Below are 19,526 nucleotides of genomic sequence, written 5' to 3' on the forward strand. Positions count from 1 at the left end.
CAGACTACGGTTTGCAACTGCACATGGGGACAAAGATTGTACTTTTTGGAGAAATGTCCTCTGGTCTGATGAAACAAAAATAAAACTGTTCGGCCGTAATGACCATCGTTATGTTTGGAGGAAAAAGGGGGAGGCTTGCAACCCGAAGAACACCATCCCAACTGTGAAGCACAGGGGTGGCAGCATCATGTTGTGGGGGTGCATTGCTGCAGGAGGGACTGGTGCACTTCACAAAATAGATGGCATCATGAGGAAGGGAAATTATGTGGATATATTGAAGCAACATCTCAAGACATCAGTCAGGAAGTTAAAGCTTGGTCGCAAATGGTTCTTCCAAATGGACAATGACCGCAACCATACTTCCAAAGTTGTGGCAAAATGGCTTAAGGACAACAAAGTCAAGGTATTGGAGTGACCATCACAAAGACCTGATCTCAATCCTATAGAAAATTTGTGGGCAGAACTGAAAAAGTGTGTGCGAGCAAGGAGGCCTACAACCTGACTCAGTTACACCAGCTCTGTCAGGAGGAATGGGCCAAAATTCACTCAACTTATTGTGGGAAGCTTGTGGAAGTCTACCCGAAACATTTGACCCAAGTTAAACAATTTAAAGGCAATGCTACCAAATACTAATTGAGTATATGTAAACTTCTGACCTTCTCGGAATGTGATGAAATAAATAAAAGCTGAAATAAATTATTCTCTCTACTATTTTTCTGACATTTCACATTCTTAAAATAAAGTGGTGATCCTAACTGACCTAAGACAGAGATTATTTACTAGGATTAAATGTCAGGAATTGTGAAAAACTGAGTTTAAATGTATTTGGCTAAGGTGAATGTAAACTTCTGACTGCAACTGTATATGCAGTCATTGTTAGACATACAGTACTATGCAATATTGTGTTTCTATCTGTCTAAAATCAAATGCACCCATCAACAACACCAAGGTTATTATAATCTTTCCATTCTATCCCAGATTCAAAACCTAGTGACACTTTCTTTGGAAGGTCCGCTTATGACATGCTTATAAACATTAATACAAAGTTTGTTAGCCATGGAATAATATTAATACATAGATAAGGCCTGTTGGTGTATGATTACAGGATTGCCACTTTTAATAAAGAGTTTATATATAAACATGTATTTGTGTTAATAAATACATTCATAAGGATATTTAGCTACGGTAAAGAAACTAATGATACATACAGTACCAGTCAGAAGTTTGGATATACCTACTCATTCAAGGGTTTTTCTTTATTTGTACTATTTTCTACATTGTAGAATAATAGTGAAGACATCAAAACTATGAAATAACACATATGGAATCATGTAGTAACCAAAAAAGTGTTAAACAAATCAAAATGTATTTTATATTTGAGTTTCTTCAAAGTAGCCACCCTTTGCCTTGATGACAGCTTTGCACACTCTTGGCATTCTCTCAACCAGCTTCAAGAGGTAGTCACCTGGAATGCATTTCAATTAACAGGTGTGCTTTGTTAATAAAAGTGAATGTGTAGAATTTAAGGCAATCACTTGAGGCAATCAGTTGTGTTGTGACAAGGTAGAGGTGGTATACAGAAGATAGCCCTATTCGGTAAAAAACCAAGTCCATATTATGGCAAAAACAGCTCAAATAAGCAAAGAGAAATTAGAGTCCGTCATTACTTTAAGACAATAAGGTCAGTCAATCCAGAAAATGTCAAGAACTTTGAAAATTTCTTCAAGTGCGGTCGCAAAAACCCTCAAGTGCTATGATGAAACTGGCTCTCATGAGGACCGCAACAAGAAAGGAAGACTAAGAGTTACCTCTGCTGTAGAGGATAAGTTCATTAGAGTTACCAGGCTCAGAAATTGCTTCCCAAATAAATGCTTCACAGACTTCAAGTAACAGACACATCTCAACATCAACTGTTCAGAGGAGACTGCGTGAATCAGGCCTTCATTGCTGCAAAGAAATGACTACTAAAGGACACCAAAAAGAAGAAGAGACTTCCTTGGGCCAAGAAACACAAGCAATGGACGTTAGACCGGTGGACATCTGTCCTTTCGTCTGATGAGTCCAAATTTGAGATTTTTGGTTCCAACCCCTGTGTCTTTGTGAGACGCGGTGTGGGTGAACGGATGATCTCCGCATGTGTGGTTCCCACCATGAAGCATGGAGGAGGAGGTGGGATGGTGTGGCGGTGCTTAGCTGGTGACACTGTCAGTGATTCATTTAGAATTCAAGGCACATTTAACCAGCATGGCTTCCACAGCATTCTGCAGCAATACGCCATCCTATCTGGGTTGCGCTTAGTGGGACTATCAATTGTTTTTCAACAGGACAATGACCATAAACACCTCCAGGCTGTGTAAGGGCTATTTGACCTAGAAGGAGAGTGATGGAGTGTTGCATCAGATGACCTGGCCTCCACAATCACCCGACCTCAACCCAATTGAGATGGTTTGGGATGAGTTGGACTGCAATGTGAAAGAAAAGCAGCCAACAAGTGCTCAGCATATGTGGGAACTCCTTCAAAACTGTTGGAAAAGCATTCCAAGTGAAGCTGGTTGAGAGAATGCCAAGAGTGTGCAAAGCTGTCATCAAGGCAAAGGGTGACTACTTTGAATAATCTAAAATCACTTTTTTGGTTACTACATTAATCCATATGTGTTATTTCATAGTTTTGATGGCTTCACTATTATTCTACAATGTAGAAAATAGTCAAATATTTTGAAAAACCCTTGAGGTGATAAAGTAAGTGTCCAGTGTTTCCAGATTTCTATGAAATACGACCTATAATTAATTACTATATGAATGAAAATGGTAGTTAAGTATGTTAAAAAGCTGCTTTTCTGTGTTGGAATGGTGTGGGCATACCCCAACAACAGAATCTTGTGGGAGTATACCAGTACTTATATTCATGCAAGTAGATCGCTTATCCTGAGGAGGATGACATCATCTTTTATGAGGAAATAGCAAGTATTTTTTAAACGGTCTGTTTGAGATACATGTTTGAAGTGTTTTTTTTAAGTGTTTTTTTTTCTCCAATTTATGCTTTGGCCATACATTTGAGTATAGGATAAGTCAACAACATTATTTGGGTATGATTTAACAGAATATGAACTTTTAAAAGTGAGATTTTCACTGGACAGTTACTTTTAACAATGTGTTACCCCTTAACATTGAGAATACATTTCTGTAATAAAGTCACAAGAGAAAATGTGAAGAAATAATAACAAGTAATGGTCACAGGATTGCTTCTTAAAATTTTATTTGTAAATGCATCTTGGGTAGAACAAAGAAAAAATATATAATATATTGATATGTTCTGAAATGTTTTGTTATGTACATGATTAGGGCGTACACTAGAAATCTACACCACAAACTAAGGGTCCGATTCAATCAGATCCGGATTAGCCACCATCCACATAGCTGATGTTTTGATGGTGTCCGAGGTGGAACTGCGGTAGTGCTGTCAATTCCACAAGCAGCTAAAGCACTATACCTAAAGCGGACATTGCCATTGGCTGCATGGAGTCGCATTAACAGAAATATCATGCAGCCTTGTTTACAAGTTGGAACACTGGAATGTGAGATGGAATCTACACCTCCATTAGGCTGATAGAAATCCTTAATATTTTGTTGAATGATTTTCAATTTGAGCATCATTATTTCTATATAGCCTACACTTTCTCGTTCTGAACTTCTAATGCAAGTGGGATGGGTGTGGCTTCATGAAAAAGATAAGAGCAGCTGCTCAATGATTTGACCGCTCAAACGCAGTTCAGACAACGCCAAAACATCAGCTATGCAGGTGTCGGCTATCGCCGAGTAACGCTTGATCTGATTGAGGGCTCTATTCAATCCCCATCGCAGAAGTTCAGCTTTACAGAGTGATTTACATTTAAAGGCAAGGTTCCTGTTTAGCAGAGACTGGATTCACGGTAAACACTGCATATGTCAGCTCAATCGGAAATGACGCTTCAGTTTTACAGGTTGAATAGAGTCCTGAATCTTGGCCTTAAGATATGTTATTACAATAGTCTTCTGTGTAGCTATGTACACTCCTGCATATTCACATGCATTCATAGGATGCGATAAAACACCTGTGTTTAAACAAGCATTAAAAATTCAAAAATTGAATGAAAGGAATTCTGTACAATATAATGTACCCCTGCTTTTTCATCTGCGAACATTACATTAACTATGCATGGATGGTGTCGCACACACCGTACATTCACAACAGGGCGTGGCATACTTAACAAACAAGTCTCAAGATCAAACAGGACATGAAGAATAATGACAACTGTGCCATGGCCTCAATAAGTGTGTTGTGACAACAGTTTCCAGAAGGCAGTTCTTCCGGTTGTTCAGCACCGTGATGTAGTGGTATCCACATACATGATAACCTCACTCCAACATAACCGTGTGAGGGCAAGAGCTTGTGGGGTATTCCAGTAACAGATCAGATTGGGGAGCTGGTTTGAGGCAGATTTTGTGTCAACAGCAAAAAGGAGAGAAAAAGCTCATTGAGATTCAATTCCATGGACACGATTCAAGGATTATGCATTTCCAATTCCCTTTCCTCATGCTCTCAAACCATATCATCATTATTCCATGAAACATGCCTGCGATGAATATGTTATTTTACCATTTTGCCCCCCTGGTAAGGATGCTGTGGTGGGTTAAGGCCAGACAAGTGTCTTACAAACGACTTGAGCCACTGACACGAAAAAGACCAACAAATACACAACATGAGTTTAGAATAAAAAGCTGAATACAAAATCTAACACTGATTGGAAGGCTTTTTTTACACATAAAACAATCAACAATCATAAATGTGCGCAATTCTTTCTTTGTTCCATTCTTTTCTTTCACCCGCCTTGTCTCAGAATCTGAGCCAGTGAAGTTTTTCTGGAACTTGAGAAGAGTCCCAGTAGCTTATAGCGACGTGTTCATATTTGTTATCAGTAGTTTATGTACAGAATTGACAATAAGCTCTGCCCCTCCCTTTGAACAAACAGTGTGATGAATGAGTAAGTTATTCTTTACCCTCTGTCAATGAGCTATGAGTGACAAGGCAAAAAACAAGGAGAACTTTTCCGGGCAAACTTCAACCTGACTTGGATGAGGAATGTCAAAGACATTGGCACTTCTTAAAAAGGTAAAAGGCAGTCATATCCAGGTAAAATAGAAACACAAGGCTATTACTTAAGCAATTAATACATTTCATCTCAAATGAAAACAATCTTTCATTGAAAAAGAAAATAAAGACTGAACAGAAAAACAAATAAAAAGAGTACAACATACAAAATACCAACAATAACAAGAATCTCAAGAAACGTTGATTACTGAGAAGATGGTAAGTGTCATGTGTTGGTTTTGCTTTCAACAATAAATTATAGCACAAGACCCCTGTTATAGATCTCTCTAAAAGACAAGGTACACACATAAATCTTCCATCTCCATCGCTCTCTCGCGCTCTCTCTCTTGCGCTCTCTCTCTTGCGCTCTCTCTCTCTCTTTCTCTCTCTCTCTCTTGCTCTTTTTCTCTCTCTCTCCCCGTAAGTCATACCACACTCTAACACAAACACATTCACACAAATTCCATCTCACAGACACACACATTTCGTGCTCCTTTGGCCTATGTCCACTGAAGAGTGATCCGGTGTGGTCAGTTTGCTGTGCGCAGTGTCCGGCTTCGTGGAAAGCGGTGGACTTTGATGTGTTTTGACAGATGGTCACTGCGGGCAAATTTCTTCTCACACACTGGACACTGGTAGGGCTTGATCCCTGAGTGGGACCGCCGATGTCGTGACAGCTCATCTGACCTCGAGAACCTGGTAGAGACACAGATAGGAGAGAGATGTCAATGATTTTAAAATAGAACAGAATAAAACATTATTGTTTACATATGTAATGTGATTTGTTTATTTTTTTCAGAATAATACTTTTTATTTTCTTTGACATAGCAACAGACAAGAGAATTAGCTTTTAGTTTCATTCCATATTATTGTTAAACGTTGACTGTGATTCCGAAATGGTAAGATATACAGATTTGTCTACAGTCACGATAGTAAAAGTAATTTTACAGCACGTAGCTCACAGGAGGCTGCTGAGGGGAGGACGGCTCATAATAATGAACCCTAAAGCAATACTAGCAATGCTAAATAGTTAGCTTAAAACACATAGCTAGGCTAAGCTTAAGGAATGGCAATACAAAAAAGGTTCATGCTAGCTTAAAACACATTACCTTACCAGTGCTATGCAGATCAATGTTAGCTAGTTAGTGCTAGCTTAAAACCCAGGAATAAACCCTGGAGAAATGCTATGCGGAAATTCTAAATAGTTAGCGATAGCGTGAAACAGATGGATAAAGCTTAAGGCATGACAACTATTGGCCTCCCAGCAGTCTCTCACAAGCCTAGCTCTTTCTGTCTCCCAGATGTTACAGCCAGAGCTGACGGGATGATGAATTCATACAATCTCGAGCCTGTGATTTAGCTGCGGAGTCGGAATAAAACCCACTTTACTATCTGTCACACACACACATAACACATGAGTCCCCAAACCACAAGGAAAGGAGAGAAGAGGTTTAGACTCAGCGAGGTAATCTCAGTAGATAGGCAACTACAGAAGGCCTACAGCAGTGACTCTCAAAATAATGGCTTATAGTCAAATGATAGTAATAAAATAATAACATTGTTATTAATAACAGTCGGCTAATAATCAATTACAGTGCAGACATGTAAAAAAAGGATGTTGAAAAGCGTTTATAAGTAGATTGTAGACAGTTTATACAAGAGTACGAATCTAGGGCACACATTCAGAGCACATAATGACACAAGCTCTACTACTCTCTACTGCTACTGCTCTAGTACTGGTGTACGGAGGCCCATGGTGGCGGCTAGAGAGTAGTAAAGTCTGTAGAGTAAGGTAGTTTCTCATCTTGGCCTTATCCTGTTCAACATTCGTCTCATGTGTGGGCACACTACTCTGAGAAGAACCCCCCCCCCCGTCCTTGTGATGAAATGAAATCGATGTCGACTCCAGATGAAATATGGGGAGGTTTAATTAGATTTTGGTGTTTGTGTGGGGGAGAGAGAGAGAGAGAGAGAGAGAGAGAGAGAGAGAGAGAGAGAGAGAGAGAGAGAGAGAGAGAGAGAGAGAAGAAAAGAAGGACACAGAGACTGTGTGCACGTGAGTGTATAGTGTGTTTGTGTTTATGTGTGTGTGCGTGCGTGCACACAACATTCCCATACCTGTACGTGTGTGTTTGCACGTGTATCTGTTTGCATGTGTGTCCCTCTGTCCAACTGTAAACATCTCAGCCTCACATCGATCCTGCTCCCACATCGATCCCTCAAGCAGTCTGCCAGCCTAGACGTTCCTATCACACAGTCATGCTATTCAGCACTTAGCCTTTTGTTCATGTCACTTCCACACCAGTTTCCATCAGGCTGATTGTGTGTACAAAACTGAAACAGGCTTACACACTCTCTCTCTTTCTTGCCCTACCTTCTCTCTCCCTCTCCTTCTCCTCCTCCATTTATATTCCTCCACTCTCTCTTTTTCTTGCACTACCTTCTCTCTCGCTCCCTCTCTTCCTCCATTTATATTCCTCCATTCTTTCTCTTTCTTGCCCTACCTTCTCTCTCCCTCTCAATATCTTCCTCCATTTACATTCCCCCACTCTCTCTTTCGCCATCTCTCTATTTTCTCCCCACCCTCTCTTTTTATTCTTTGTCACTCCCCCACTCTCTAGCTCTCTCTCACTCTCTCTCTCTACACCCCCCCCCCCCCCTAATTACATTACAAGTACAATACAAATACATTACAAATACATTACAAATACACGGCCGCTGGCGGGTTGCCAAGTTGGTGCCAAGGTCATCATAAATAAATTGACTGATGCAGCGGCCTTTTCAGCAATAGACTGTAGATTGCTCACTGAGGAGAAGTGGACTGGAGTCCATGAATGATTGAGCATATCAGGTACGGACGGTAAGCTGATTCTATACAAACTAATATGCTGTATGGAGTGTGTAGACACACATACATACACACATGCACCTGTAGTGGATGTGAAACTCGTCTGTAGCATGTTTGCTGGAAAACATCAGTGACATCACACTTTCCTTGAGATCTTAAACTCTCAAGGACAAATTTTGGTGGACAGATGAATCTGTCAAGACTCACATAGAATTATGTGATTACGAGCAGCAGTAGTTCCTGGTCTGGGGTTTTCGTCAATGATTATTTGAACGAATCAGGATTGGGCAAATAAAGTTCTGAAACTAGTGTGGTGATTTTAAAGCCTGTCTGCAGATTATATAGTTTTCCACTAGATTCCACAGCCACAAAGTAAAAATTGTCTATATTGTAAAAATTCATGAAAACCAAAAAATTGCTTTTTGGCCATGATAAACACGGGTGATATTAGTTTGGCAGAGAGTTTCCGTTTGCGAGGCAGGACACTTCACTTCCTTCCCTTGCACAAAGGTAATCACAATTGTTAACGGCATTCCCCCCAGAAGTAATAAAAGAAATGACCATCTTCCGCGAGATAATTTTACTTCTAGGTAAGCGAGATTACTTAGATCTGAAGACAAACATCACTCACGCAGTGACAGAGTAATCTGTTGCTCTATTGGCATAGATGGCTGGTTTGAATGGTGTGTGATGTTGTGTAAAACATTGTTCTATCCCTGCTCAGGGCACAACAGAATGCACTCTGTTACACACACACCCCTAACACACACACACACACACACTTAACACACACGCACACACACGTTACCTCGTCCACCACTTTGTAAGTACAGTCACAATTCACATATCCCTACTTGTACTTTGGCCATGTGTTAGCCACCTATACTCAGTAATGTCTTTGCAGGCCAGGGCATATAGATAACATTCCTCCCTGGCTTACAAAGACAAAGGTTACACTCTTTCACCCGACACTGTCACTCTCTCCGCCTGACCCTGTGTCCTCAGGAAATCAGGCAGCTGAGTGCCAAGAGTCACACACTCCATCACACTCTCTCTCACACACACACACACACGCACACACACACACATGCACACGCACACACGCACACACACACACCCGCACACACACACACACACACACACACACGCATACACACTCACTCACACACACACGCACGCACGCACGCATGCACACTCACCAATGCGAGCTAAAACACACACACACACACACACACGCATGCACACTCACCAATGCGAGCTAAAACACACACACACACACACACACACACACACACACACACACACACACACACACACACACACACACACACACACACACACACACACACACACACACACACACACACCAACACTCACACTCATGCACACTCACCAATGCGAGCTCAAACACACACATACACACACACACACACATACAACTCTCCTTCCGTGGCCTCCAACTGCTCTTAAATACAAGTTAAACTAAATGCATGCTCTTCAACCGATCGCTGCCTGCACCTGCCCGCCCGTCCAGCATCATTACTTTGGACGGTTCTGACTTAGAATAAGTGGACAACTACAAATACCTAGGTGTCTGGTTAGACTGTAAGCTCTCCTTCCAGACTCACATCAAACATCTCCAATCCAAAATTAAATCTAGAATTGGCTTCCTATTTCACAACAAAGCATCCTTCACTCATGCTGCCAAACATACCCTCGTAAAACTGACCATCCTACCGATCCTCGACTTCGGGGATGTAATTTACAAAATAGCCTCCAACACTCTACTTAACAAATTGGATGCAGTCTATCACAGTGCCATCCGTTTTGTCACCAAAGCCCCATATACCACCCACCACTGCGACCTGTACGCTCTCGTTGGCTGGCCCTCGCTTCATATTCGTCGCCAAACCCACTGGCTCCAGGTCATCTACAAGACCCTGCTAGGTAAAGCCCCGCCTTATCTCAGTTCGCTGGTCACCATAGCAGCACCCACACGTAGCACACACTCCAGCAGGTATATCTCACTGGTCACCCCCAAAGCCAATTCCTCTTTTGGCCGCCTCTCCTTCCAGTTCTCTGCTGCAAATGATTGGAACGTACTACAAAAATCACTGAAACTGGAGACACTTATCTCCCTCACTAGCTTTAAGCACCAGCTGTCAGAGCAGCTCACAGATCACTGCACCTGTACATAGCCCATCTGTGAATAGCCCAAACAACTACCTCATCCCCTACTGTATTTATTTATTTATCTTGCTCCTTTGCACCCCAGTATTTCTACTTTGCACATTCATCTACTGCACATCTACCATTCCAGTGTTTAATTGCTATATTGTATTTACTTTGCCACCATGGACTATTTATTGCCTTTACCTCCCTTATCTCACCTCATTTGCACACATTGTATATAGACTTGTTTTTCTACTGTATTATTGACTGTATGTTTGTTTTACTCCATGTGTAACTCTGTGTTGTTGTATGTGTCGAACTGCTTTGCTTTATCTTGGCCAGGTCGCAATTGTAAATGAGAACTTGTTCTCAAATTGCCTACCTGGTGAAATAAAGGTTAAACAAAAATTAAAAATTAAAAACACACACACGGCTGAAAACTGACACCCCTATTCAGATCATGACCAGCCTGATCACTAGAAATAGACTTCCATATCGGACGTTTGAAAAGGTCCTGAAAATGTCACTATATACATTCCTCAGCGCTCACAAAAAAAAAGAACATCAATTGCCCAGCACTGGGTGCGAACTCATGATGTTCAGAGCCAAAGCGTCATTGCAGTTTACAATGCTCTCGCAAGCCTTGAGGATACTTGATGATACTTGATGGTAATAGCATGTCGTTTTTTATTATTTTGTTTTAAGTCTTCCCAAACCATAGCCCTAACCTTAACCACTCGGAATCAATGCATAAACTGTTAACATTTGACTTGTTTCTGTTTTTATCATGTAAACACACAGAACTAACCCAAAAATAGACTCCATTTTGAGGGATAGAATGAGATCTTGTTGATGAAGACATCCATAGACACTCTTTCTGACACACACACACTCTGCCATAGCCACTGCACAGCTGTGGACTCACAACAGGACGTGCTCATGTGGCCTCGATCCAAATGCTTCGGTTAGGTTTAGTTTCCACCAGTGGAAATATGACACCTTCGCCATTCTCACATATCCCAGATATCTCGTGCCTGACAAAAGTGTGAATCTGAGGGAACACATTTATATATTTTGACAACCCTCCAATTAACACTTTGATCGCAGCCTGACAGCCATCACCTTCTATTTTCTGACTATACTGTAGTTGTTTTTGCAAGTCTTGCCGATTGTGCTGTTAGCCAAGAATGTTTGTACCATGTTTTGTGCTGCTGCCATGTTGTGTTGCTACTGTGTTGTTGTCATGTGTTGCTACCATGCTGTGTTGTCATGTATTGCTGCCGTGCTGTGCTGTTGTCTTAGGTCTCTCTTTATGTAGCGTTGTGGTGTATCTCTTGTCGTGATGTGTGTTTTGTCCTATATTTAATTTTTTATCCCAGCCCCCATAGGAGAGGCCTTTTGCCTTTTGGTAGGCCGTCATTGTAAACAAGAATTTGTTCTTAACTGACTTGCCTAAATAAAGGTTAAATAAATAAAATAAATAAAAGTCAAATACGTTCCATTTCTTAAAGAGACATCGTCTTGATTTTAAGTACTTACCAGGAAGTCCCCAAAGGGAATATCACTAACTGGTAGACAAGTAAAATGATTCACAGCGCTGCTACTGTGGCGACTAAATTGTGACGCTGCAGTGAAGGAATAGCATGTCGAGTGATCGCCAATTAGCCAAAATGAAACAAGCAACTCAAATCCATGTTAACCAGAAGGAATGCTGCACCTACTCTGAAAGCTTTATACTGTGAGAGAGGAAGTCTTTAAGGCTGAATCTCAAATGGCACCCTATTCCCTGGTCAAAAATAGTGTACTATGTAGGGAATAGGGTGCCATCTGGGACGCATTAAGCAATGTTATCTGAAGGGACCTCTGGATCCTGTGAAGTCTCACTTTAAGCCACTCACTGGCGCTAATTGATGACCTCATCGGACTGGTCAATTTGGGTGCCAGTCACAGTCTGTGGTACAAAAGCTGCCTTCAATTGAGAAACATGACACCCAGCTTGTACTGTAAAGTGGACTTCCCTGCTAACAACAATGAGTCGTTAGGACGTCCCCGGGACGTCACAAAATGGTTGCCTAATGTCATCAGGATGTTGTGTCATGATCCCCTTGAGGTTTTGTCTAGTTCCCGGTTTGTCCCGGGGACGTTTTTAGGATGTTCTTGGTCCCCTGGAGGTTTTTCTATAGTTCCCAGTTTAATGATGGTGTCAAATAAACGTTGTCCCCCGAAAAAAAGAATTAAACATTCTACCTAGGGCACATGGTCCATCAAGGCCTGACTGGTGAACCACTGATCCATTCACAGCTCTTTGTCTTTTGGCAATGCTAGGGCCACCCACACACAAACAGTGCTTTTAACAACTTACATATATTACATTGTGTATGTTTATTCATACAGTAATTATTATTTAACATGTCCTCACCTGGGATTTGCACTCACAATCTCTTGGTTCACAGTGTTCCGATTGCCCTGCTTTGCCACCATGTCTATCAATGACTGATTTCATCTCTAGGCCTATTACTACCCTTCACAAATCCCAGCTCTGTTAAAAATACACCCACGAAAAATGATTATAACTATCATAGTGATTCAACAGTAACATTAAATCAGAACAATGTGCCCCACCAACATTAGACAACTATATTAACAATCCAAACTCAAATTTCGGAAATAAGTAAATCAATGAGAGAATAGTCAGATGAACTGATAATTACAATAGCAGTGGAGATGGCACTCCTTTGCTAGGAGCAGAGACGTGTTATAGGTAATGAATGTGTAGGGGAAATTGTACAGCTTTTGTGGCGCAGCATAACGAGCAGTATACCTCAAATCCAAAGGTTGTGAGATCAAATCCCAGGTGGGATCACATTGAAAAGTCAGTACGAAGTGATCATGTAACAATATTGTTTAAATATTTTTACACTATTTGAGCTGAACAGCGTACAACTTACCTTATAATTCAGATCCCGTTTCATTACTTAAATTGGTTTGGGACATCTAGGACAATCGGGGGAGCATCAGAAGACCATGACACAATGTCCTAAGAACTTCCTAAAACATATTTGGGGACGTCCCCGGGTCAAACAGGGAACTAGAAAAAGGTCCCCCAAAGACTGTTCCCTTGGGACCATCATCCAAAGTCCTAAGAACGAGTAAAATGAAAGTCCTGAGAATGTCCTAAAAATATCCTGATTTGGTCCTGAGATGTCCACTGAACTAGACAAAGGTCCCCCAGAGAACGTTCCCTTGGGACCATTACACAACGTTCTTAGAATGTTCTCAGAACGTCAGAGGGATATTGTTACGCCAAAACCCATAAGGGACCTAATGGGAATGTCGCTGAATGTCCTCAAGACGTCACGTTTGCTGGGTTGTCCCATTGACATATCATTTCCCCAATGTGTCCAGAAAGGCCAAACGATAACAACAAGGGATAATCCCCTCCATATCTCACACATGCTTGTGAAAGCTTGGGCTCACTGACTAGTCACTCGCTCACCCTAAGCATTCTTTATACAACCTGCCGTAACCTAGCAACGTCATTCAAATCTCGAGATAGATGTCTTAAACTCTTTAACTTCAAAACCAATTCTGATAACATGTGATGAGATCATTGCAGCTATTGTAATTCATTATGAAGAATCATCATGTTATGTGCTCAGTGGTGGATGTTTTCTATTGGTATATGTCTACTAACTTGAATGTCTAAAGGCCTTTAGGCATAGCAAATCCATAAAATGATGATGATTATCATTATAGTCAACGAGCACCCACTCACCTCCATCCACAGCCTGGCCAGGTGCAGGCGAAGGGCTTCTCCCCTGTGTGTCTCCGGAGGTGGGCTTTCAGGTGGCTGCTCTTGGTGTACATCTTGGTACAGCTGGGGAAAGTGCATTTGTGCATTTTGATGAGGTCCGCCACAGGGTTCTTCTGAAACTGATGACCCCCCACATGGAGCCCTTGGCCCTGGACCCCAACCAGCACCTCCCCGAGGCCCAGGGGCTTGGCTGCAATGGGCACTGGAGCGATACGCACAAACTTGGAGGAGACATTAAGGCTGGTGGAGGGCAGCAGCTGGGGCACCAGGGCGAAGGTCTGTCCCTGGATGTTGACCAGCAGCTGGGCAATTTTGATGTCTGATGCCGGCTGAGGGGGAGGCTGGACGACTTGGGGAGGATGATGAGGAGCCGTGGAACTGGGTTCCTTTTTGATCTGCATGGGCTGGATCTGCAGGATGACCGGCATTCCACTGCTGCCACGGTTTGCAACGCTCTCTGTTGTCCCAAGCCTGCTGGATAATGAATCACTCTTGGACCTGTCGTCATGCAGACCTGCTATGGACTCCTGTGCCGGCGAGGCCGGTGTGCTTTTGGTCTCGGTGGTGGTGGCGGCATTCTCGGTAAACACAGTTTGGTCTGAATGCTTGGCCTCGGGCTCCAGCCTTGGCCCTGGGGATGAGGACTCCGTATACACCTCCAGTCCCACCCCCAGCCCCATGATCTCCTCCAGACCCAGCCCCAGCGCCCCCTCCCAGGCCTCCTGCTTCATGGATGACACCACCTCCATGTTCTCCTCCAGGAACTCCTCTATCTCCTCCAAGGTGGGCTGGAAGAATGGCTGCTCCATGTCCACCAAGGACCAGACAGAGAAGTCCACACTCTCCTCCTTCAAGGCCTCTGGGTGGGGGGGTGACGGCTCATCCCTCTGTGAGTCCCACAGAGAGGTGGGCAGTGACATGGGGATGGCCGCTGCAGTCCCTGCTCCGCCTAGGGAGGTCTGGGACAGCAGGAAGTCCAGGATGCTGTCTGAACTCTCGGCGCTGGAGCTGCTGCCATAGCTGGAGCTGAGCACTTGGGAGTCGGGGCTAGAACAGGAGCGAGGGCTTGACGACTCGCTCATGTCGTCCTCGGAGAAGGGCGAGGGCATCACCTGGTAGGTCCCTGCATCCGTCACCATGTCCGACAGGTGATATACCGAAGGGGCGCTATCGTAAGTTAAGAAAGTCTCCTCGCCGCTCACTAGGACGTTATCCACCATTCCTGGCTATGGGCCAAGAGAATGTCACTCCACTTTGTGTTGAAAATTGTCTTACTGATATAACAGTTTGTTAGGGTTATTCCTCTTGTTGTCGGGAAACTGTCAACAAATAAACCCCAGAAGGGGTCACCACAGCAAGGTCACGCTTCGCAGAAAACAAATGAGAAACACCTGTTGTTCTCTCTCAGGATAAAAAAGAAGAATGCTTCGACAGGAAAAGTCTTTCATTCCAAGGTTTCCAGCCAGGATATATCTAGACAAACACCCACTAGGAGAGAAGAAGAGAGAGAAGATTACTAAAAAAAAATGTTATCATTTTTAGTCATTTAGCAGACGCTCTTATCCAGAGCGACTTACAGTAGTGGCCCCCCGTGGGAATCAAACCCACAACCCTGGCGTTGCACACACCATGCTGGTGTTGGAAACACCATGCTCTACCAACTGAGCCACAGGGAAGGCCTAAACTGAGTTTTGAGATTAATACATTTTATACATAGTAATGTAAGAACACACAGACAAGAGTCTACAGGCAAAAGAACAGAGGCAAGACCTACTGTAAGGACAAGTCATGAATCGCCAATGCACCACTTGTGAAACAAATGATCTTCCGCCTCTCTGTTCCTGGCTTGCATGTTCAAAATATGGAATGCTGTGCCTGTTTCCATTTCAAGTTCACACGCGGTTGGCGTCAGAGCTGAAGCGGTTACCAGAGAGCATAGGCTGCTTTCACATTCCTTTACTTGTATTTCAGATTCAACACAATTCAAAATAACTTGATGAATGCACTCTGTTACACACACACACACTAACACAACAGCACAATGGGCAAGACTTGCAAAAACAACTACAGTATAGTCAGAAAATAGAAGGTGATGGCTGTCAGGCTGCGATCAAAGTGTTAATTGGAGGGTTGCCAAAAGATATAGATGTGTTCCCTCAGATTCACACTTTTGTCAGGCATGAGATATCTGGGATATGTGAGAATGGCGAAGGTGTCATATTTCCACTGGTGGAAACTAAACCTAACCAAAGCATTTGAATTGAGGCCACATGAGCACCTCCTGTTGTGAGTCCACAGCTGTGCAGTGGCTACGGCAGAGTGTGTGTGTCAGAAAGAGTGACTATGGATGCAATGGAAATGATTCCTGCCAAAGCACACCTTTGCCTCACACAATTAGGCTACAGTTAAATAGGTTTTGCGCGCATTTTTTTATCAAATGAACTTATGGCCAATTCTGTCATTTGAACAAATGTTTTAGTCAACTATAGTGAATCATTTTCATACACACACAAAACTGGCAAAGCTGAGATGGTCATCAACGTTTGACCGTCTGTCCCCTTCTCTGGGCCTCTTGGCTCAGTGACCGACAGTAAACCTCCAAAGGAACCGTCACATTATTAAAATAACACCGCGTGGGGCAGCCGTGAGCTCTGCGCTCCTAATAGTGCATAAATCACCTGTCATGCTGTTTACAACGTTCAACCCGCAATAAATCAACACCAATCACTTGTAGTGGAATGACACGCGATTATCGCGTCATTATTGTCATTTAATTACATGTTTTATTTTTACTCGTTGGGAAGCACCATTTCACCGTATACAACTGTTGTATTCGGCGCATGTGATTACAAATCAAATTAGATTTGATTTGATTTGTTTCTGCTTGACCACTTATCTTGTTCACGACAAATAAAATGTGTTTTCATTAGATTTGTTCCTGCTTGACCGTTTATCTTGTTCACCTATATAGATTATAATCAAATCCAGTTATACTTGTCACATGCACCGAATACAAGCAGTAAATCAATGCTTTTATGATCTCTATTAGTCAAGCCACATGTGCATCAAAACATTATTCAGGCATTACATGCTATTACATAACAAACACTGAATAATTACAACATAATAATTGAGAATATTTTAAAACAAGAATTAACACAAATGAGCGTATATAGGCGATCAAATGTAAATCAAATGCAAAGCAATTTAAACACCGTAGGCTTACATCTATACCGATTACTGTCGGAAAAGTATCATTTTTAAACATCTCCTTGTCTCATTTTATCATAACTCATAACCGTCAACATATTGATTCTAGTTCTGAAGCAAACGAGCACATCTTCTTCCCATCCCGTAGCATAGGATGCGCAAGTAAGCGCAGCTTCAGCGCTACAACGTAAACATGTTTTCGTCCAGCGGTGCGTGCTGCAGAATATGGTCATAGCTTGGAGGAACACACGCCCACGATCTCTTGCAGAACCCATTCATTCTCAAGGAAAAGATGCGGTAAAACTCCATCTTACCTTTTTCAACAAAGCATTTACAAATCCCTTCTTTTATCCCAATGCATTGTCTTTCCTTTGCATTTGATGGGGAATCTCTATCTCGAATGCATGGTTTGTCCTTGAGACTTGCTTAGCAGAACCGTTCAGACTAACTAGCAGCGAGGCAGAGTAGTTGTACTATATTACCGTCACATGACTGCTAGTGTGTGTGTGTGTGTGTGTGTTATATGAGTCAACATAAGAGGTTGGATCTGAAGGCTCGACCCAGCTCTGTGCAGCAATTGGCCAACGAAGCGCGGAGGCTGGTCTCTGGATATGTCAATCAGGATGCGTACGCCTACATGTGGGATGTTTAGTGACAGAAGACAGGGCCATATAAGTGTTTCTCCACTCTTTATCTGCCCATCGCATGAGGAGCAGATACAACTGTTGCAGTAAATGGTGACTGGGGAAGTTGACCGATTGTAGCCTATTTTCAGGAGGTTCATATGACCCCAATAGAAAGCAACATAATAATTGCTCATGGATGGAAAATTGACATGGTTGTGAAAATCATCCATTTAATGTATTTCATTTTATTTAATTTAACCTTTGTTTAACTAGGCAAGTCAGTTAAGAACACATTGTTATTTACAATGACGGCCTACCAAAAGGCAAAAGGCTTCCTGCGGACAGGGGTCTGGGATTAAAAGAAAGAAAGAAATACAATATAAATATAGGACAAAACACACATCACAACAAGAGAGACAACATAACACTACATAAAGAGAAACCTAAGACAACATAGCAAGACAGCAACACATGACAACACAGCATGGTAACAACACAACATGACAACAACATGGTAGCAACACAACATGGTAGCAGCACAAAACATGGTACTAACATCCAGTTTGAGTGTTTGTTGCAGCTCGTTCCAGTCGCTAGCTGCAGCGAACTGAAAAGAGGAGCGACCCAGGGATGTGTGTGCTTTGGGGACCTTTAACAGAATGTGACTGGCAGAATGCATCGAGTTCATTTGAGTTCATTTTATCACATTTCAATGAAATGATTTTGCATTCCTCTAAAGGAGCTCACCACACAGTGTTCTCACTAAGTCGGCTATCAAACTGCTGGAATGACTGAAAATGTTGTATAATGTTATTACAATGTTACAACCATCCTCTGAATGTGAAGTACTGTAATATGCATTTCTAACACAGTGGACTAGTACTGTGTGGTATTACTTATTGTGAAGGAACTTGACAAATGTCATACACAACAGTATCAAGATGCCCTGTCCTACTAGGGCCGATTCAGACCTAGGAAATGTACACGTTCCTATGCACGCCTGTCCAACGCATTTCTCAGTAGTTGGTATTCAGACACCATATGCTGGTGCATAACAGGCTTTGCAGGTGTGGTTCCCTGGCGTGTGCTGAATAAATTTAATTCAACCTCTGAAAAACCTCTCACTTGCTGGCCAACAGATTTTCTCATGGAGTTTTCATTCAATAGTGTTTTCAGAACATTTAGGTAAAGCCATCCCTTAAAAGGTGCAATTCAGTCCATTTTTGGACTTATAAATCCACTGATTGTTGAAGAACATAACTTATAAATGACTCATGACCTTAGTTCAACTGCCGTACCCTATCAGAACCCAAAATATAAGCTTGTTATACTTGTTATACTATACTTATACTTGTTATACTCCAATGTTTCAAAACTAGATAAACAAACACTAGATAGCCTCACTACATTGTGTCAATAGATCTGTCTAGGAATTTGAGAGTGGTCACATTTCTCCAGCCCCATCCTTCAGCTTTTTACCGAAACAGGGGTGGGGAGTACACTTTGTTATTGTTTCAACTGCTGATTGACACTTTAAATTGGGTGTACCTTGAATTTTGATTTTCTGGACAGACTCACTAGAGTTTATGGAGAGAAGGGTTCAGAATTTTAGGGATCAATGAACAAAAGTCATATAAATGTTTTTATTTGATATTTTATTTAACCTTTATTTAACTAGGCAAGTTAAATATATAAAATATATAAATGAATAAAAAATACAGTGAATTG

The 19,526-nt window shown here is 42.1% G+C and overlaps 1 protein-coding gene across 1 annotated transcript; it reads right to left on the bottom strand.

Moving 5' to 3' along the window:
* Positions 1-3,245: 3,245 nt before the first annotated feature.
* LOC106583637 (Krueppel-like factor 15) lies at positions 3,246-17,655 on the bottom strand. Its single transcript, XM_014168045.3, has 3 exons — positions 17,487-17,655; positions 13,924-15,450; positions 3,246-5,824 (listed from the first exon to the last, which is right to left on the bottom strand). Exons 2-3 carry the CDS (start codon positions 15,180-15,182, stop codon positions 5,659-5,661), a joined length of 1,425 nt encoding a protein of 474 aa, XP_014023520.1. The 5' UTR covers positions 15,183-15,450; positions 17,487-17,655; the 3' UTR covers positions 3,246-5,658.
* Between the last annotated feature and the right edge of the window lie 1,871 nt (positions 17,656-19,526).

Source organism: Salmo salar, chromosome 22 (assembly GCF_965601325.2).
Source record: "Salmo salar chromosome 22, fSalSal1, whole genome shotgun sequence".
NCBI classification, from domain to species: Eukaryota; Metazoa; Chordata; class Actinopteri; order Salmoniformes; family Salmonidae; genus Salmo; species Salmo salar.